Source organism: Tupaia chinensis, unplaced genomic scaffold, assembly GCF_000334495.1.
Source record: "Tupaia chinensis unplaced genomic scaffold, TupChi_1.0 Scaffold000110_1, whole genome shotgun sequence".
NCBI classification, from domain to species: domain Eukaryota; kingdom Metazoa; phylum Chordata; class Mammalia; order Scandentia; family Tupaiidae; genus Tupaia; species Tupaia belangeri.
Window position 1 is genome coordinate 2273776 of NW_006159574.1, and position 20884 is coordinate 2294659.

The following is a 20884-nucleotide window of genomic DNA, read 5'->3' on the forward strand; positions in this document are numbered from 1 at the left end:
GTGTTTTCTCTTCCTGTCTCTATCTCTCTCTGTCACTCTGGCGAATGCACATGCCCTATAGCAAAAATCTCTCTCTCTCAAAAAAGTAAATAAATAAAAATAAAAACTTTGTAAATGGTATTAGTGAGGTTGGCCATACCATAAAACGTTTCTGAGATGAGGAGACACCGAAGGGTGCTCTCGCGTGCAGTTCTGTCCACGGTGCTGAACAGGTCGGTGTCATAGGTGTGGGTTGGAGAGGTGCTAAAAGCAATGGACTGCCTCTCTCCAGAAGCACTTTAATCGGGTGCTCATGAAAATGCTAGACGTCCCTGACTTTCAAGACCTGGAGAATTTAAAAGAAAAGATGTTCACAAGCATGAGTATATCATAAATCAAAACCAGAGGCCTGGTGATAATTGAAAGGCAGTTTAGTCCTTTATTAAAATCTCAAATTTTCCTTTTCCTTATTATCACTGCCCTTTTCCTTCTAGCCACTTGGTCGTGAACTTATTCTTGGTTATATTGAGCTTGTGTGCTTACTGCTCCATTAGTTTTTTTTAATTCTAAAAATGTCAGAAAATGTTATGTATACATGTAATAATTCAGTGGAAGATGAGAATTTAAATAAAATGTTCAGTCTGCCTACCCTTCAACTCTGACTTTCCCTCCTCCTGGCCGTTAATTGTTCTATTCAGACCCTACTTCCAGGTTTTGAAGAGCTCCCAGTGCTGTTTCCTCACAGTGATCATGCAGAGGTGCACATTTCACTTTTTTCCGTCTATCGCCAGAGGGCACGCGCACTTACCAGAGAAGGAGAACGCACCCACAGTGGGGCGTGGTCAGGTCCCAGTCTCTTCTCCATTCTCCATCGAGTTGGGATTTTGTACACGTCCTCCTACCATGTTTCTTTGTCTTTTAAAAAAAAATAGTTATTTATTTAATTTTATTTATTCATTTTCTTTTCGTTTGAGCAGACACACACACACACACACACACACACACACACACACAGAGAGAGAGAGAGAGAAAGAGAGAGAGAGAAAACAAGTCACCAGGTCCAGGACTAGAGCGCTGGTTGACCATGTGGGAGTGTCCAGCGCCTTAACCACCATGCCACCTGCTGGCCCCCCTACCATGTTTCTTAAGGCACTGGGGCTGGGATTCAAACAGTTAGCCAGGCAGGATCTGACTCCCTTCACTAGGCTAGTAGGCCAGGTCAGATGATTGACCATGTTGTCAGTAACATTTCGGTCCAGCAGGAAGGTATGAGTTAAATTTCGAGTTGTCAGAAGTTACACAGAAGAATGCAACTGTGCTGGGCTAGGGGTTGGTACCCAGAACGCAGTGGCCAAGGGTCAACTGTAACTACAGAGTGTAGAGTTGCTAATGGGCTTAGCAGGAAGCCCACCACCAAAGTTAGGATTAAAAGTGGTGTTTCGTGACAAAACCAATAATCGATGACATTCTTTTGTCTGACGTTTAGCTCAGTTCATTTATAGATAACGACAAGTACGTCAAGCAGCCCTCGTTCTCCCTGGGAAGACAAAGTTGGTTCTGTTCCTTGCAAACTAATGAGTCCCTTGGTATTCTGAGCCAGCCATGAGCCTAACAACCTAGCTCCCAGTTAGGGACGGACGGTGTTTTAAAACCCGCTGATGACATCTTGATGGACAGTAATACAATGTGGCTTAAAGGGAAAAGTCGAGGTGATGTGTTGCTTTAATATGAGAATTGAGTCCCGTGAACTCCAGCACTCAGAAATTTGACCCAAATCAAATCTGCCTTCCTTTATATCCAGGAGAGTCCGCTCACCTGGTGCGTGCAGCCGTGCGCACATGTGTGCTGTCTAAGTGTCACGTTGATGCAGGGACGCGGGTGTGCCGGGTGGTCAGGCCCAGCGCCCACAGCGGGACACACGTTCTTGTCTGCCTCACGAAGAATTAGAGACACAGACATGAGGCAGCAGTGGTTTCCGGGGGAGGAAAAGAACTCCCATGCAGGGAACAGATCCTGGAACATGGGTTGCCCAGAAAGAGCGGAGGCCAGGGGTTTCTGTCTGGATCGGGGGCTGTGTTCAGGCTTCTTGTGCCTACGTTTCCCTCGTGATGGGGTTGTGGTCCTCAGGATATGCGTACCCCACGGTGCTCTCATCCTTATGAGCCCCTACATCATGGTGGCTAATTGGAAACTAGTTTGTTCAGAGGCTGTTAATTTGGAAAAGGTCATTATCCCAGTTACTTTTTTTTTTTTTTGGAGAGATTTTTGCTATTGGGCGCGTGCGCTCGCCAGACAGACAGAGAGAGACAGAGAGACAGAAAGCAGGAAATCACCCCCCAGGGGGGATGGCCACGCCGCAATCCCTTCTCCTCCACTCTCCTCTTGGGATCTTGGGCACGCACGCACACGTGCCCAGCGTGAGTTCAAGCCACCGGGTCCAGGACTTGAACCACAGTCGACTACGTGGGAGTCCAGCGACATAGCCATTATGCTAACTGCTGGTCCCGATTATCCCAGTTACTTTTGAGGCCCGGGTGATCCCTATCTTGGAATTCAGCCCCTAGTCTGGCAGGCCCCACCCGCGGGGGTGCCTTTCCCGTGCCTTTCATGGTGTACTCCCATGACCCGCCTGTTCTGGACTGTGTCTCTGACCTTCCGGTCTTCATCAAGTAAGTCCCATTGCAAGGGGCCATCGATTCTTTAAGAACAAGATTTACTTGTCTTAAGGGCAAAGGAACATGGTGGCTGGAAGAGGAGAAGAATTAGGGTCAAACAAAGAAAGGGGGGATTTAACATCGGGGACTCACGGCAGTGGCTGTCTTCTGGGGTGGAGTCTCCCTCCTGTCTCAGAACCACCTGTTCGGTAAGGCAGATGGCTTGCTTCCCCATCCTGGTGAAGGCATGGACAGCAGCAGCCGCACTGCTTCTCCTTCACACCAGGCGGTTGCAGGGTGGTCTCTCGTTGCTGTTTAAGAAGTGTGTCAAGTCTCGGGCCCGCCGTGGTGGTGTACTGGTCTTTCTGGGGTTCAGATCCCAAGTTGACCTGAAACACACCTGGTGTGCTTATGCCGGAGGTCCTGACTAGCTGGAGGGCTGGGGGGAGGGATCTGGGAGACCCTGTTACGAGTTCTTTTCTCGTGCTCTCTCTTGCACAAAAGAAATAAAGTAAAATAAAATAAAAAAAAAAGTCAGATTTATGTGGGGAAAACCTTTTGCTGTGTGATAGGTGCCTTCACGATGGGGGAAGGTTTGTGAGAAGTGGAGACAGTATTTTGACAATCACGGCTGCAAAGTCTTTGCGTGTTCCCCATGAAGAATGGATGTGGACACTGTTGTCCCCCCTTTGACTACTGTGCACATATTACCAGGCACAAAGACTCGCTCGAAAGCTCAGAGTCTGGTTGACTTCTCAGGTGTGTTGGATCAAAGTGGTATTTAGGTTCGTGACCAGTTTTCAGAATCTGCTTCTGTCAGAAGGTGATTAAATATGTATTAATAGTAGTTACCTGATCTCATTATAAACGTATTGAGTTGTGGGAAAAGTCATGATGCATTTCCTATGTTTTTCTGTGTAAACATGCATCGTGACTTTTTCTGATAACCTAATAAGTTAGGATTCTCTATGTTGGTTATTTTTTTATTATTATTTTTGAGAAGGTTTTGCTGTAGGGTGCATGCACTCACCAGAAAGACAGAGATAGAGAGACAGAAAGCGAGAAATCATCCCCCCAGGGGATGGCCATGGCTCAATCCCTCCTCCTCTATTCTCCTCTTGGGATCTTGGGCATGCACACACACACGCCCAGGGTGAGTTTAAGCCACCAGATCTGGGACTCGAACCATGGTCGACTACATGGGAGTCCAGCGACGTAGCCATTACGCCAACTGCTGGTATGTTCCTTATATAAAAATTAAAAAAATAAAATTACCTAACAGTCTCAGATTCCTCTTAAACTAAGCAACATCGGACCTCATCTTCCTTTATTGTGATTAGAAGCAGTTCCTTTTGCTCTGAGGAACCTAGTTTCAGGTAGGGCTTTTCATAAACATTTATTTTTGTTATTTAATGAGTATTTTTTTTGGGGGGAGAGGTTTTTTTGCTATAGGGCGCGTGCGCTCGCCAGACAGACAGAGAGAGACAAAAAGACAGAAAACGAGAAATCACCCCCCAGGGGGGATGGTCTCCCCGCAGTCCCTTCTCCTCCATTCTCCTCTTGGGATCTTGGGCATGCACACACACGCCCGGGGTGAGTTTTAAGCCACCGGGTCCGGGACGTGAACTGCGGTTGGCTACGTGGGAGTCCAGTGACATAGCCATTACGCTAACTGCTGGTTCCCTTTAATGAGTATTTTTTAGTGTAATTAAAATGTAATAATACAGTTTTGTTTTCGTTGTGGTTATTTTGAGGAGTGCCTTTTATTTGTGACCAGCGATGCTGTTTTCTTTTGGGTTTTGTTGTTTTGCTATAGGGCAGGTAGAGGGAAAGTGAAAAATGACCCCCAGGGGAATGGCCACACCTCAATCCCTTTTCCCTCATTCTCCTCTCAGGATTTTGAGCGCACACACGGGCATGCATGCACGTGCTCAAACACACGGCTGGCGTGATTTTCAAGCCACACTCCAGAACTGAACCAAGGCTCAGTTCACATGGGAGTCCAGCACCACCTTCACCACCACCCCTGCCCTGCCGGCCCCACACCTCCGTCGTCAGTGATACCAGGTTTCCCTCACATTCCAGGTGACAAGAGGGCTGTGGCATCTTTACAGCGGAACCTGCTACCTGTGAGCACTTGGTCCGCTGGCCGCTTGGTTTGGGTCTACAGGGTTTTCTTCTGTAAATTCGTTTTTCTCTTGGCAGTTGGTAAATTGTGGGAGATAACTTTGAGACCAGGAAAATCTTTTGCCTACTAACTTCAGCATGCATCCGTAGGTCTCATGCTGGTACGGTTTTTATTACTGTGAGGTTTGGTGGTTCTCATTTATTAACTGATTTTTTTTTAAAGAATTATTTTATTTAACTATTTATTTATTTATTTTAATTTTACCAGAGAGGGACAGAGCGAGCAAGAGAGAGAGAGAGAGAGAGAGAAAACTGCCAGGTCCTGGACTCGAACCGTGGTCGACCGTGTGGGAGTCCAGCGTCCCTAGCTACCATGCCACCTGCCAGCCCCTATTAACTGAACTCTGTGAGGAAGAGATTCCTGGCCCTCCCCAGTTGCTTATTATTGAGTTACTTGTACAAGCAGGGGTATTAAGACAGCACATCCGTGTCCCTAAGGGCTAACGTCAGCTGCCACTCTCATGGTACCGCTAATATGAGCGTGAGAGCTTCGGCCAACGCCAGACTGAGGGGTGGTTGCAGACTGAGGTGAGTAAGCAGTGGCCTAGGTGCAGCGAGGGGTCCCAGGTGGGGTTCTAGAACAGATGTGGTCAGTACTGGGAGTCCAGCACCACCTCACACGAGTCCCTGAAAGAGCTGCAGGCCAGGGTGGTGCTGTGCTCACGTCACTTCCTGCCGATGAGTGCTGGTAGCATGCAAAGGAACAGATACCATTTTTGTACTTTTCGCTCTCTAAAACTGACTCAAAGTGAAAAGTTTAGAATGGCTATTTAAAGATTATTATTAAGCAGGGCCAGCAGGTGGCAGAGTGGTGAAGGAACTAGACTCCCACATGGCTGACCATGGTTCAAGTCCCAGATCTGATGGCTTGCTTTCTTACTTTCTCTCTCTGGTGAGTAATAATAATAATTACATAAAACTTAGAATTTTTAAAGAATATTTTTAAGCAAATAATATTTTTAACTAATTAGGTTTAAAAAAATGTAGTCAGCCGTTAATATCTGAGGTTTTGTACCTGTAGATTCAACCAACTTTGGATTGAAGATATTTGGGGGAGAAATTGGTTGAATTTTTACCAAACACCCGCAGACCTTCTTCTTGTTAGTACTCTCTAAACAATGCAGTGCAGCAGCTGTTGACTTAGCCCTTCATCGCGAACCGAGTCTGCCCGTCTTAAGTGCCACAAGCGACCTGCAGGGAGGTGCGTTACAGAGCAGTGCGCATCTCCACGCTCAAAGCATGCCGACTCAGGAAGGCGCTGTGCCCCGAGAAGCTCATGCCTGCATTTTTAAGGGCAGACTTAGAGACACCTCCCCGGGCACATGGTCAGCTCAGCGATCGATTAAGAGGGCATGATCATGTCCTGGGCTTTCTTGATTGGTGGATTCCTAGGTAGTCAATTTCTGTTCTAGGAGGGTGATCATCAGGGGTCTGGTATCATCTAGACTGGGTTCTGTGAACTCATAGCCCGCCAGTCTCCATCCTGCAAAACACGTACAAATTTAAGTCACTACTTTGGCTTCAAGTGGGAATCTTTTCTTTGTTTTTTTTTTTTTGTTTTTTTTTTTATTTTAAATTTATTCATTCTGTACATTAATTCACTATACACCATCACAACACACAAATGAATTTTCCATCCAAAATACACTGTGCATTGGCTCAATCAAGCACATCAACATATATGTTCTCAGCAAATAATTTTCTAATTCTTATGTCCTGCATACCTTGCCTTTTGTTTTGCCAACCCTGATTCCCCATCCCTCACCCTCTGCCATGTCCCATCCTCCTCCCACATTGTCCCTGGAATCCACGGTTGCCCTCCATGCCTCCCCTCCCCCCATTCAATTGATCTGCCAATGAACTTAATTAGTCTAAATATATCCAATAGCTAGCACAGCTGACACATACCTATACATGAACCCAAGTCTGACTTTAGGCATAAACCAGGTGGGAATCTTGAAGCCTGACTTATGGCCCTTGTTACACAGTTGTCCTAACTGAAGCCTGGTGTCTAGTCCTCTTGAGTCTTCAGTGGACATAGGCCTCATACGGGCAGCTAGAGATGCTTCACTTTTATTTAGTTCAGCTCTTATTGATTTCCAGCTTGAGCAGTTTTTTTTTTTTTTAACAGAAGGTGAACAGAAGTTCTTTTAGAAGGCCCCTGCTAAATCTCAGTCCTATTAGCTATTGTAAGTAATGGAGAGGTTTGAGATGTTTAGGAGAATGTACATAGGGTATGTGCAGTTACGCCACCATTTGTTTTATTGATTTGATTTACATTTACTTACTATGTAGCTTCTTAGTGTAGGACATTGCTTTCTCCAGCATGAATACAGAGAACCTGGTTTTTCGCTGAAATCTCTACTGAGGTGATGGAAGCTTACCTGCAGCTGTCAGAAATAACAGTGACATCCTGATTTCCATTGCCCGGTTCCCCAGAGGCGCCGGTTCCTAAGCGGGACTGACGTCACAGCCAGGCATCCGTACAGTGTAGTGTGCCGGTCTTACCCAGAGCTGAAAAACTGGAGTTCGTTCTTGGAAAACTACTCAGATACTCAACTCTAACTAGATCTGTGGCCTCAAGAAAGTCATTTAACCTTTCTTACGTCACATGTCTCACTGATTAAGTCAGATAGTTTGATTCAGTGATTTTCAGAATCACTTTTAGGTCAAAACATTCCATAATTTTTGTATAAGAGTGTTTTAAGGGACCAGCAGTTGGTGTAATGGCTATGTTGCTGGACTCCCATGAAGTCAGCCGTGGTTCGAGTCCCAGACCCGGTGGCTTAAACTCATATCGGGCACGTGGGCGTGCATGCCCAAGATCCTGAGAGGAAAATAGAGGAGAAGGGATTGTGGTGTGGCCATCCCCCCCGGGGGGTGATTTCTCACTTTCTGTCTCTCTCTCTCTCTGTCTTTTGGCGAGCACACAGGCCCTATAGCAAAAACTTCTCCACAAAACAAAAAACGGGAAATTCTAACCCTCTTTACTTTTTTTTTTTCTTTTGAATTTAGGAAGAAAAGGCTTCTCTTTTGCATCGTACTCAGGAAGAAAGAAGAAAGAGAGAGGTAAAGACAAATTTGTAATGCTCTCTAGATAAGCATCCCTGCAGCATTTGAACAAACCTTGGTTTTAGTGTCTCACTTGTGTGTGTTGTATATGACAGTGTGTGTGTGCATGCGTTTGTGCGTGTGCATGGTGTGCACTTAGCTCTAGAAATATTTCTGGATTTTGTTTTTGTTTTTAGATTTTACAGTAAGTTACTTACTTTGAAACCAGTGTAGAAAAAGTGGTAGAAAAAGTGGCCTTACAAGGTGGTTTCCAGACTGAAAAGGAAAACGAGCTTTTGGTTGACCTGTTGCTTGTGTTGCTGTCTCCTGGGATCTCGGGAGCAGCATCGGGCCCAGGGTAGATAAGCCACTGCTAAGGTGTTTCTGGGGAAGAGGGAGGAGCTGACAGCACGCCCTGTTGCTCTCTCTCTGAGATTTCATCTCCCTGGTAATCACAGTATCTCATAGCCTGCTCTTCATGGTAGACTTCCATGTTTTCTCATTTTAATAATTAATCCATGCCTTTGGCGTGTACTTATTGAAGTGTTGCTGTTTTTTGGAGAGAGATTTCTGCTATAGGGTGCGTGCACTTGCTGGAGAGATACAGAGACAGAGAGACAGAAGGTGAGGAACTACCCCCTGGGCGGATGGACACGCTACAATCCCTTTTCCTCCAGTCTCCTCTAAGGATTTTGGGCATGCACACACCTGAGCGTGGGTTTTAAGCCTCTGGGTCCGGGACTCGAACCACAGTCGATTATGTGGGAGTCCAGCGACGTAACCATTTACGCCATCTGCTGGTCCCTGTTTTGTACCTGAATATACTGATAGTGAATTAAACAGACAGGTTCCTGCTGCTCAGTGGTGGAACACAGATATTAACGAAGATATTGAGATGCTGTTGAGAGCTAGAAAGGCAATAGAGTAAGGTGACGCTAACTGGGAAGGCCTACATTAGATAGATGACAGGTGACAGTAACTGGGAAAGCCTACGTTAGGTAGGTGACAGGTGACAGTAATCGGGAAGGCCTACGTTAGGTAGGTGACAGTAACAGGAAAGGCCTGCATCAGGGTGTTTGGAAGCTAGAGGTAGACTCTAGAGGAGGTTAGAATTGGACTAATTCCTGAAAGATAAAAATATTCTTAGAGGAACAGCAGGTACAAAGACTCTCAGGCAATTTCCCAACCTTGCCACTGTTGACGTTTTAACCAGATAATTCTTTGCAGGGATCTCTCCTGTACATCAGAGGACCCATGGTCACCACCCACGAGGTGCTGATAGCACCCTGGGGATGACTACTGAAAATGTTCCCTGTGGATTTGTTTTTATTCTTTGTTTTGATTTTTAGTGTTTGTTTTTGCATGCCTAATTATTATTCAGTTGGGTATTGGACATTGTATATGACAAATAGAGGATAATTTCAGTCTGAAGAATTTGACATCTTTTGGAGAACATTGCATTTTCTTTGGGCTGGAAATGAGGAGAGGGGACAGATCCCATTTAACTAATACCGAGTTGATTTCAAGTTGACTCAGTCGTTTTGTCTGTTTCCAGTACAGCTAAGGTATAATCCTTTGGTTGTCTGCCAAAATACTCAGGTGTTAAAAGACTACAGTGAATAACTAATGAATAAAATCAAATGTTTAACAACTCAAGGGATGATTTACGAGGTTTTTCTTTTCTAATTTCTACTGTAGGAAGTGTGTGCTTGCTGGAGAGAGAGAGAGAGAGATCATCCCCCAGGGGGGGTGACTGGCCACAGTCTCTTCTCCTCTTGGGATTTTGGGCATAAATGCATGATTTTCAATTTGCCAGGTCTGAGACTTAAACCATGCAGTTGGCCATGTGGAATTCAGCCACCTTAACCCCCATGCCACCTGCTGGCCCAATGTATGAGTTTTTTAAAATTATATATATTGCTATAGGGTATGTGCACTCGCTAGAGAGAGAAGGAAAGTGAGAAATCACCTCAGGGATGTGGCCATGCTGAAGTCCCTTCTCCATTTTCTTAGGATTTTGGTCACGCACGTACGTGTGTCCGGCTTGATTTTCGAGCAGCCGGGTCCAGGACACAAACCACGGTCAGCCATGTAGGAGTCCAGCACCTTAACCACCATGCCACTTGCTGGTCCTCCAATATATGAGCTTTTAATTACATGACCTGAGAATCATCATAGTGAGTAGATTCAAAACCAGATTGAATCTCACAGGTCCCCTTGCAACTCTTTCAAGCTCAGAAAGTACACGTGCGTGACTGGTCGTAGTCTCTAGTCCCAGAAGTGTGTGTGTGAGTGCATGTGTGTCAGGTTTGCATAGGGAATTCATAGACGACACGAGAAAATGGAGCGTGAAAAGGTGGAGTATAGGTTTGAGTGTCTCCCCGAGTTGGAATTCTCACTCTGACATCTTTGGGTGTTCCCTAGTCTTGAGGGCAATCTCAGGTTCTGCATCTGTAAAACAGGAGTAACGCTCACTATAAGATCGTCGAGCAAATGCGTGTGGAGCACACTGGGCTGACGCGTAGTAGGCTCGCAAACCGAGGTGGCCGCAGTGGGCCAGAGTATGCATTTTACTAGGTCACTGAGAATTTCAACCACAGCCTCCAGTCAATGAAAATTGGAGGTTTTCTCTTGAAACAAGGAGCTGACTTTTAAAATAGATGCTGTGGTATCTGTATTTTAATATTTAAAACTAAAACGTGAAAAAATGTTATACTCTGCTGGTGGGATTACACAATGTATAGTGTTTTCAAAACAGTGTGGCAGTCCCTCAGAGTGCTGACTCCATTTCTGGGCATACTCCCCAAGGAAGCAAGAGCCTCTGTCTACAGGGAACTTGTATGTCCATGGCAGCATCGTTCACAGCAGCCCACATGGCCAGAATGCCCCACGTGTCCACCGGCTAATAAAGGGATAAGCCGTGTGATACCTACCGTGGGACGCTCTGGGCTGTGAAAGCTTGGTGAGCCTGGACCACGTCCTGCTGAGTGCCAAATGCCGGGCTCAGAGGCTCCCCCGTGAGCCATTAAATGCGACTCCAGAGGGAGGGCTTGTAGAGACCAGGGGTCAGGAGTTGCCGGGGGTGGGGTGGTTGCAGGGTTTGAGAGGTGGCTGTTTAACGAGTAACGTGTTTCTTCCTGAGGTTGAAGGTGTACTAGGGTTAGGCAGTGGTGACTGCTGTGTGCCTCTGAGTATATTAGGAGTACACTCAGTGAACGGTTCACTTTAGCAGTGAGTTTTACAGCTTTTTTTTTTTTTTTAAGAGGCTTTACTTCTGGGTTGTTGGAAAAATTATGACTCATTTTTGCATAGAAAAAAGTGGGCCATGACTTTGCCGACAGTTCAGTAGCCAAATGTAACTTGTGCTCCCTCCTCCTCCCATTATTCAGGAAAAAGGGCGAAGACTGAGAAATGCAGTAATTATCCAGTCATTCATTCGAGGCTATCGAGACAGGAAACAGCAAGTAAGTTTGTTTTTAAAACGGAAAGAATTAGAAGGCTATGCAGAAGCTTATTTTAAAAATAGCTTCATTATTCTAAGTAGCGTCCATTTTGTATGTTTTTGTATACCTGTCTAATGAAAGTTAATCCTGGGAATAGTATCTTTCTTTTTCTCTTCTTTTTTCTTTTCTTTTCTTTTTTTAAAAGAATTATTAAATTGTTTATTTCTAATTTGACCAGAGAGAGACAGAGTAAGGGGGGTGGGCAAAGTGAGAAAGCAAGCCTCCAGGTCTAGGACTTGAACCACAGTCGGCTGTATGAGAGTTCAGTGCCCTTAACCACCATGCCACTGCCAGTCCCAGATATAGTATTTTTCACAGTAAACTTTTATTTTGCCAGAGAGTGTATGGTGAGGTGGGGAGTGAGAAGCACCTCCTTGATGGGGAGTGGTCATACTGCAGTCCCTTCTTTTCTCCCTCTGGTGCGGATTTTGGGCGCACGCGTACACTCACACATGCCCCGTGCGTTTCTCAAGTACTAGGTCTGGAACTCGAACCAAGTGGTCAGCTGTGTGGGATCCAGCCCCACAATAAGTAATATTGTTAGTTATAAATGTGTACAGATTTATAGACCGATGAGTTTTCGGATAATACAAATAATAAAATGCGAACAGAGGACGGACCCCGGCTGAAGGCCGGAGTGGAAGAAGTGGTGGGAGAGTCTGCCGGTGCTCCAGGGTGGGTCTTGGGTTATGTCTCTGACATCGCCAGTACTGTCTGTTTCCACCCCCGTTCGAACATTGAGCGTGTACTTAGATCGTGGAGCTGGCATGTCCGAGCCACGTTCATGCAAGGCTCTGCTCTGTCTTCTGGCAGTACTCCATCCAGAGAAGCGCCTTTGACCGCTGTGCTGGCTCCTGGCAGTCCACGGGCACGCCTTCCACCGTCAGCGGGCCCAGCCTGGCCCTCCTGGTGAGGCAGCTTCTGTTCTTTTACAGACAGAATGAAGACTCTGACCGTCTGGTGAGTTTGATACATGTTTGAAAACTATGTTTTCACTTAGATAGTTTCTAGCATTTTTCCCCACTAGAAACAGAGTATCTGGTCAAGAGTTCCGGTTCCAGTCCCGACCCGTGTGGGCTCCCAGATGGCCATGGTAGGGTACCTTTACCTCGGGAAATTGGGAGTGCATTTCCCACAGGGTGTGCTTTCTGTTGTTGCTGTTGTTGAGGAACATTTCAAGTATTACAACACGTAGGCTGTACTGGCCCCCAAGGCCCCCTGCCCTATGTAGCAGTCACCATGTGCTCGTGCATATGGCCCTCCGCTCCTGTGCCTCAAGTCATCACGAAGCACGTCTGAGATGTCACGTTATGTTCGCATGGGGACGCTGCGTGTCAGTCTCTGAAGTCGTCCAAGATGCAGCTGTATTCCTCCACAAATTCTGCAGGGAGTGATGGTGGAGAGTTCATACAGGTACACACCTGCCTGGTGCTGACGGCGAGGTCGCTAAGGGACACGGCCACCCAGGGCTGCAGGCCGGCACGGTGCTCTCCCCTCAACACCCATTGCCTCTGTGAGAGGATACATAAGAAAGTTTTAAGACTTTACTTATCTGCGTAGTGTAAATAACAAGAACAAAAACTTAAGGAGAGTGGATGCGTAATGTATTGACACTAGAGCTTTCTGGATGGTATTGAAGCACTTGTCAAAGACTAAAATTTGGTATTAAATTGGTCAGAAAGCGCTTAATCGCTGTGGGATATCACTGTTGCTCTTGAGGTTTTATTTCACAGGCAACTTGAAATGTACCTACGTGAGTAATATATTTACAGCCTTATTCTTAGAGTTGCACAGACCTTTACAATTTATGATGTGTAAGTTCTGTCTATCTTGTTTTTATCTATTACTAGACACGACAGGCTTTAGGACACACACCGCATGTCGGATAGTGTGGGAGGCATCTGTACCACACTGCTCCGAGAGCATACGGGCAGGCATTCCAAGGTCCTCCAGAAGGAAGGCCGGTCAGCTTAGGGGTCAGTGTGGCCGCAGCTCTTCCCCCTAGTTGAGGACCAGCTTTAGCTTGTTATGCACAGCGCCTTTGCGTTCATGTTTTCATGCTTTAATGACATTTTATATCAGAGGAGCAGTGATGTCAGAGGCGAGATTATTTATAGTGGTAACAGGCGAGGAAAGGTCACATGGCGAATTGCACAGGAGCCTCATGTATGAGACTGCCCGAGCCCAGGTGACTGTGGAAGGGTCTTAGCAGAGGAAAGCATCAAGTGCTAGCTGCCTCACAGAAGTGCTGTGGCGGGGTAGAGCGGTGACGTTAGGCTGGGCTCTCACAGTTGTCCCGGGGCCGCTGCCCGTGCTCAGAGTCAGCTCCTTCCAAGCAGGTAACAGGAATCTGACCTGACCTTTACTGAGCACGTCCACTAGGCATTGTGTCCAGGGGAACGGCCAGAGCTAGCCGGCCTGTCCTAGCTGGGACTTTGTGCTGGGGCAGTAAAGCCTGTGATTGCCTTCCCCATCTACAAGGAAAAGATGCTAGGGACCCCCCCCCCACACACACACACACACAGAACAGGTAAGAAGAAACATGTCCCATGTAACTGAGGACTAATACCATATTTCTCATGTACTTTTATTTAATTACTTTAATTTGACCAGAGAGGGAGAGAGACAGAGAGAGAACGTGTGAGCTGCCAGGTCCGGAACTTGAACCACAGTCATCCATGTCAGAGTCCAGCACCCTTAACCACCACACCACCTGTCAGCCCTACAAATTAACTTCTTGTGTTTCAGATTGATATGAGCTTTAAATATGCTGTGTTTTGTTTTAGTAACTAGTTTCGTAATTTAGCTTAATCTTGATGTATTACTTTGAGATGGGAAATGTAAATGTTAATAAGTAAAACCTGTCTTAGAAGATTTATCTCTTATCAGGTTTTGATAAGGTTTGAATGAATGTGTATTACAACTGAAGGGCTGAGGTGCGCATTATGTAAGTTAGCAAATGAGCAGACTTCTGGACTGAGCTGTGCTCTGTGCTGCTGTTCCAGATCTGGCTGTATCAGAACCTGGTGAGACACAGCTCTGTGTTTGTCAAGCAGCTGGACGGGTCAGAGAGGCTCACCTGCTTATTTCAGATAAAGCGCTTGATGAGCCTCTGTTGCAGGTAAGTCCCAGTGTGGCCAGCCACTGCCATAATGTGTTGATCACCGCAGATGTCTGTGGAAATGCCTTTGGATGTTCATTTTCTTTTTTTAAAAATTACTTATTTATTTGTTATTATTTTAGCTAGGTGTAGGGCACATGTGTTTACTAGAGCGAGAGAAAGCCCCCAGGTTCAGGGCTCGAACTGCAGTCAGCCAAGTGGGAGTCCAGCACCTCAACCATCACACAACCTGCTGGCCCCAAGGGTGTTCATTTTCTGAGACTGACCTTGCCACTTTGTGTTTTTGAGACCATGAGGTAATTCTGCATGGTAACGATTTTTACCCTAGGAAATTTTGGCTTGTATGACATAGAAATTTAAACAGTTACTTTCCAGATGATGTTTTTCTTACAAGGGTACTCTGGAGTTTCTAAAATGTAGCTGTCCTGGTGACTAAGGGATGGGGGGTGGCTAACTGAGAAGACGCGTGTGAGGTGGTTCTGTCCTGGAAAGTTTCTGCTGAAACGCAGGTGGGAGACCAGCCCTCTAGAATGTGCTTCTCAGAGAATCTTAGAGCTGTTCCTGCACAGACTTCAGTTAGGTCCCTGCCCTGTCCGTCCGAGTCTGCAAAGGTGCACGTTTACATGACACATATCCCTGCACGAAGCCAGGGCCACGTCACTGTCGGTTTTTAGTGAGTTGCCTGTGTCTGCATAACGGTAGAATGTTCGGACGGCTCTGAGCCTCCTAGTACCAGTGGTCCCAGGTAGACGATGTTTGACTTGATTGTAGCTCTGCATCCTCTTCCATCTCAGGAATGTCTCATTTCTACTGACTTCCTGGAGGCCTCGTGTAATAACGTTTGTTTTTCTTCATTTATTTCTTGGAAATCTTTTACTTTGAAAAGCACATTTTATATGTTTGTTCTCTAGAGTGAGCTGGCAAACTTTTCTGCAAACATCCGGTTAGCAAGAGTTCACAGTTTGCAAGCCACATATGAGCCCCGTTACTTATTTTTCCCCCCTTTTTTTTTTTTTTAAAAAGTTTTTGCTACAGGGCACATGCGCTTGCCAGAAAGAGAGAGACGGAAAGCAAAAAATCGTCCCCCCCCCCCGTGGGGGGGGCATGGCCACGCCACAATCCCTTCTCCTCCATTCTCTTCTCAGGATCTTGGGCATGCACGCATACGTGCCTGGTGTGAGTCTAAGCCACCGGATCCAGCACTCGACCTGCGGTCGACTACATGGGAGTCCAGCGACATAGCCTTTACACTGACTGCTGGCCCCATGTTTTCCCTTTTTAGGACAACCTTATCTTTTATTGTTTTTTAACTTGCTAGTAGGTGCATGAGAAAAAGGGAGAAAGCATCCCTGTCAGGATGGCCGAGTGCAGTCTCTTCTCCATTTCTCCTTTCAGGGTTTTGGGTGCTCAAGCACACACGTGCGCGCACACACACACACACACACACATGCCCTCCATAGTTTTCAAGCAACTGCGTCTGGTAACTCAAATTATGCAATTGGCTATGTGGATTAGCTGCTTAAATCACCACATTGGCTGGCCCACAACCTTTTGAACATCATAAAAACCTCTCTTGATAGCTGCATGAGAAAAGGAGAGAGGGCTGGTTTGGCTTTTGGGTGGTAATTTGTAAAAAATCTCAACGTACCTTTTGGGTGGTAATTTGTAAAAATCTACTCAACATACCTTTTGAAACTTTAACAAGTAACTTGAATAGATGACACAATCAAGTATTATTTCTTCTTTTCCACTTTTTATTTTGAAAAAACATCTAATACCAGAAAAATTGGAAATACCCTCGAATAGACTGAAAAGGTACCGCTTCATCGCATTTGCCCTCTCTCTCTCTGTGCACACATAGCCTTTCTCAGCATTTGGACGCGGATCACACGGACACAGCCTGGCTCAGCACACAGCCGAGAGTGGCACTTTCTCTTACGTAGCCCTACTCCATGACCGCGTCTGTAATGCCACGTGATACACGCTCCACGCTCAGGCTTCCGCGATTGTCTCAGAAGCACCTTTGCAGTCTGTTTTATGATCTCAACTTGCATTTGTTTCACCTTTGCCCTGTCCCCTGCCTTTCTTCTGTGGTGGGAGTGCGCCCAGAGGTTTCTCCGCTGTGCTGTTGACATCGTGGGGTCCCTCTGTCATGGAGGCTGTGTGGACCGTAGGGTGTAATCTGGCAGCACACCTGGTCTGTACCCATGAGTGTCCTGGCCGGCTCACCCCAGCCAGGCCTACCTCCAAACCCTGCTGTTTGTTGCCTGAGAAGCAAAATCGCCCCCAGTTGAGAGCCACTGATAAAGAGGGTTCATTTGTTTTGGTTCAAACCCCTTTAACAAGAATGCCCCAGGAGGCACCAGGACGCTCGTGTGTCACGTGAGAGGCACCATCGCTCACGGGTTGGTTGCGGTAGAAACTGCCGTAATTACTGTGTCTTGTAAGGGCACTCTCCCTGGTCTGCGAGATGACGTGCTGGTGCTTTGTGAGGACAGCTGGCCCCGGTGATGATGGCCCGTGCCCGAGTCAGGTAGGGCCTCTGTGGCTAGCGGGTTTTGCCGTTGCTTCGTCACGGTTTAGGAGCGGGCGTTCTTTTATAAAGAAGACTCCCCTGCACTTCCCTTGGGTCTCAACAGGCCTCACTGTAAAACAGTACTGTGCTGTAATAAACGACTTCCTGGGGATCCCACTCGGGGTGGCCCCTCTGCTGCTTGGCCATCGCCTTCTGTGACTGCACCATGCCTCAGGTTCTGCCTGTGCTGCCTCTGCCTCAGGCCTGGGCTGTTTTCTCTGAGGAGCTTTGAGTCTTTTGGTGTGGAATGGAGGCTGGATCCCACATGGCCAGCCAGGGTCCGTGTCTCAGCACCCTGTGGCTTAAAAATCACAGAAGGCCTGCACACAGCCACAGTCCTGGGCTCGCTCTGGTGACTGCATGTGCCCCAGCAAGTCGTTTTTGAAAAGGTAAATGTTAGACCTTTTATTTCAAGTGTGCAATAATTAACCACAGTTATTGTTTGAATAGCCTGAGAGAGGGGTGCTCATGCCTCCTGATGGGGGGGAGGAGAGAACACCCCCTAGTGGGGCATGGTCATGGTACCTCTTTTCTGTTTCTCCATCCATAAGATTTGGGGCACACACACATGTTTGTCCAGCATGTTCTTCAAGCTGCAAGGGCTGGGATTTGAACTGCATTCAGCCATGTGAGATCCAATTCCTTTAACTGCCTGCAGTGGGACTGGCCCAAGCTATAGTCCTACCTGCTATGTTCATAACATTGAGGTTTTTTTTTTTTTTTTTTTTTTATAGAGGTTTTTGCTATACAGCACGTGTGCTCACCAGAGAGACAGAAGATGAGAAATCACCCCCTGGGGGGATGGCCACGCTGTAATCCCTTCTCCATTCTCCTCTCAGGATCTTGGGCGCGCACGCACGTGTGCCTAGCGTGAGTTTAAGCTACCAGGTCCAGGACTTGGACCACGGTTGACTACGTGGGAGTCCAGCGACATAGCCATTATGCCAACTGCTGGTCCCAGAGCATTGAGTTTTAGGTGCTTGTGGATCACAGAGAAAGGGTGTGTATGCCTAATTCTGCTCTGCGAGGTCCTTTGGTCTTCATAGGTATTCGAGGTAAGTTTGAGGGCTAGGAAAAGAGAAAGGGGTGAAGTTTCGTGTTTAGAAGAGGCCCTTGCTGTGTGTGAAGTGAACGCACTAGCAGGTAGCACAGAAGGCGATGCCCACCACTGTGGGATGGGATGGGTGGAGGTGGGCCAGCTTGTGCTGCACTGATGCCCAAGACCGGGTCCCAGCCCTGCCTCCGGCCGGCTAGCTGAGGGCCTGTGCTGAGGCACTGGACCTCATTTCCTTAGTGGTAGAACCAGGCGGTTGAACTTGGTGGGTCCTGCAAGGTTGGCTGTCAGTACCTTCCGGACCGATGAGAGTGGGGGAATTTTCTGCTCAGGCAGGCGGTCTCCTGCTCACCCTCTCCTACCCACCTCATCTCTTCATGCTGTTCCTTCCTTTGACCTGGTCCTGCTCTGGCCTGGGCTCAGAAGAGCTCCTTCCTGGGGTGTGTGCTGCAGGTGGAGACGCCATCCTGGGCTGTCCATGTCACCGGTGAGTGTCCGGCACGCACTCCCGAAGGACAAGCTCTCTGTGGCCCCGTATTCAGTGCTGACGTTTGGTCTGCAGCTGGCTACCAATTGCTTAGATGACGGTCATGTATTCTGAAGATAAACGATAGTTTAAAGCTCATAAACATCCTCATGGCGTGCATCTCTCCTCATGCGAGTACCCACGTGGAGCAGTGCTGAGGGTTGCTAGCTTGTTCCTTTATTCATTGCACAGAATTGATTGGAGTGCATGAAAAAACACTGCTCCCGTGATGCTGGGTCCACATGGGAGGCCACAGGCCCACGACCCTGCCCGGTGAAGGCTGTGGGGAGGAGTTGACAGTGGCCTGAAGTGCCACTGAGTGTGCTCCTCTCTTTCTCTCTGTGTCACTCATGAAAGAAAGAAAGAAAACTTTGGGACCAGCAGATGGTGTGGTGGTTACGGCACTGGACTCCCACATGGCTGACCACGCTTTGAATCTCGGACCTGGCAGCTTACCTTCTCACTTTCCCGCTCTGAGTGAATTATAATAATAATAAAAATTAAATAATTATTTTCAAAGAAAGAAAGCGTAATGAAAGAAAATGTATTAAAATGGACTGTCTGGGCACAGTCCTCGGCACCGACGTGCAGCTGTGCACAGTCAGGGCTCTGGCGTCCAGCCTGGAAGGGAAGTGAGTACAAAGGAGGAGGATTCGAATCTGGGCAGGGTGTGGCTGACCAGGCTGGGCCCAGCCAGCTGCAGGGTAGGAACTGCACTAGGACGGGGCTAGGATGGCTCTGCCTGGGCACCCCGTCAGGGAGCGGCTTTGGCTGGGTTGCACCCTGCCTGGCTGTCCCCTAGATCTTGTCGCCTGGAGTGGCACCTTCCTCCCTGTGCCACTGACCAGCTTCCTTACAGCGGACTGCAGGGCAGTAAGGGCAAAGCGGGGCCCAGTCAAGGGCAGCCACCCAGCTCTAGGGGAAGGCCATGCTGTCTGGATGAGGTGATGGGAGTGGGCATGGGCCAGCCTGGGAAGTTTGTGACACCGTGGACGGCAGCGAAGTCACAGAGGGCCAGAGTTTGTGGGTCGGAGACCATGACCGGCAGCCCAGGTGGGCTCACACTGTATGAGAGCACGGAAGACAGTCCCTGGGTGTCCTCCCCACAGTATGGCTGTGGCAAAGAGGAGGAACCAGGGAGGGGGGGAGGAAGAGAGAGGCAAAGGTCCTCAAAGTACCCACAGCACAGGGACGGAGGGTCGAGGGAGAGAGCGCGTGGTTGGCAGTGGTCAGAGGGCAGAGCCGAGTAGAGTGTGGTGACGGTAAGTACTGCCCTTCCCAAGAGGCCACATCTGACTCGCAGATGACAGCATGTCAGGGTCTTATTTAACTGTTACAAGTGAGGATTCGCCTCACTGACACTCACGTTCTCCAGATGACCAAAGCCTCTTGCGTGCCAGGAGCAGGGACAGTTCGTGTGTTTTGGATGAGGAATGTTAGTGTGGTGCTCAGTTTCCTGCAGGTTGACGTTATCTCTAGAGCTGGAATGACAGCCCGGTGGGAGGCAGCTGAGCAACCCGGTGCTGCTGCACAGGGCACTCAGTTTTCTCTGTGTGGCTGGGTTCTCCATCTCACCCAGCTTCCCCTAAGGTGCCCCAAGGGAACAGGTGGCTGAAGCACAGCTGGGTTCAGAGCTGGGGGTGTGGACCTGTGCACAGCTCTGGGAGTGGGGGTGTGCACTGACAGAGGCGATAGGGAAGGGATTCTCTTTAACTTGGAAAGATTATGTTCAATGTGCTTATCGAAGACGCAGCTGACAACACAGAAGGAAGCATTGATGAACACTGCTTCTGAGTGAGCAGGAAGGGCGTGGGAGGGAGCCTCAGGGTGCAGTGTGTGGCCTTGGGTGGGGAGAGGACAGGCTGTCCATGTTGTCAGGTCAGCTCTCTGAGCTAGCACTGTGGACAGCTACCTGAGTGACCAGTACGCTCGGAAGGTGCTCGCCATTGTTAGCAGTCTGGGATGAATCTAGTCACCTACCTCCCTCCCTCCCTCCCTACCTACCTACCTACCTCTCTCTCTCTCTCTCTCTCTCTCTCTTCCTTCTTCCCTCCCTCCTTCTCCTTCCCACCCGCTCACAATGGAAACAGAAGCTACCACCTCCAGGCTATGTGTAGATGTTTATGAAACAGATGAACTTGGCGTTGCGACCTGGGTCTCATCCTGAAGATACCTTCTATCTATGCACATATTTTTAAGCCAGCAAGATTCAAAACTCTTCAGTTCCATGCATT

At 47.8% G+C, this 20884-nt stretch overlaps 1 protein-coding gene and 1 long non-coding RNA gene across 2 annotated transcripts in view; both read left to right on the top strand.

The window, feature by feature from the left end:
* The first annotated feature begins 2599 nt into the window (after positions 1-2599).
* Positions 2600-20884, top strand: part of UBE3C (ubiquitin protein ligase E3C) — a 112835-nt gene continuing 94550 nt past the window's right edge. Inside the window, exons 1-5 of the mRNA XM_006143828.2 lie at positions 2600-2648; positions 4719-4762; positions 11261-11335; positions 12188-12334; positions 14380-14495. Of these exons, the coding sequence (XP_006143890.1) occupies positions 2600-2648; positions 4719-4762; positions 11261-11335; positions 12188-12334; positions 14380-14495 (431 nt within the window). The remainder of the gene's footprint in view (positions 2649-4718; positions 4763-11260; positions 11336-12187; positions 12335-14379; positions 14496-20884) is intronic.
* On the top strand, positions 17969-18781 carry LOC106734403 (uncharacterized). The gene is made up of 2 exons (XR_003548628.1): positions 17969-18611; positions 18687-18781. It is a non-coding gene; the product is annotated as an uncharacterized LOC106734403 (long non-coding RNA).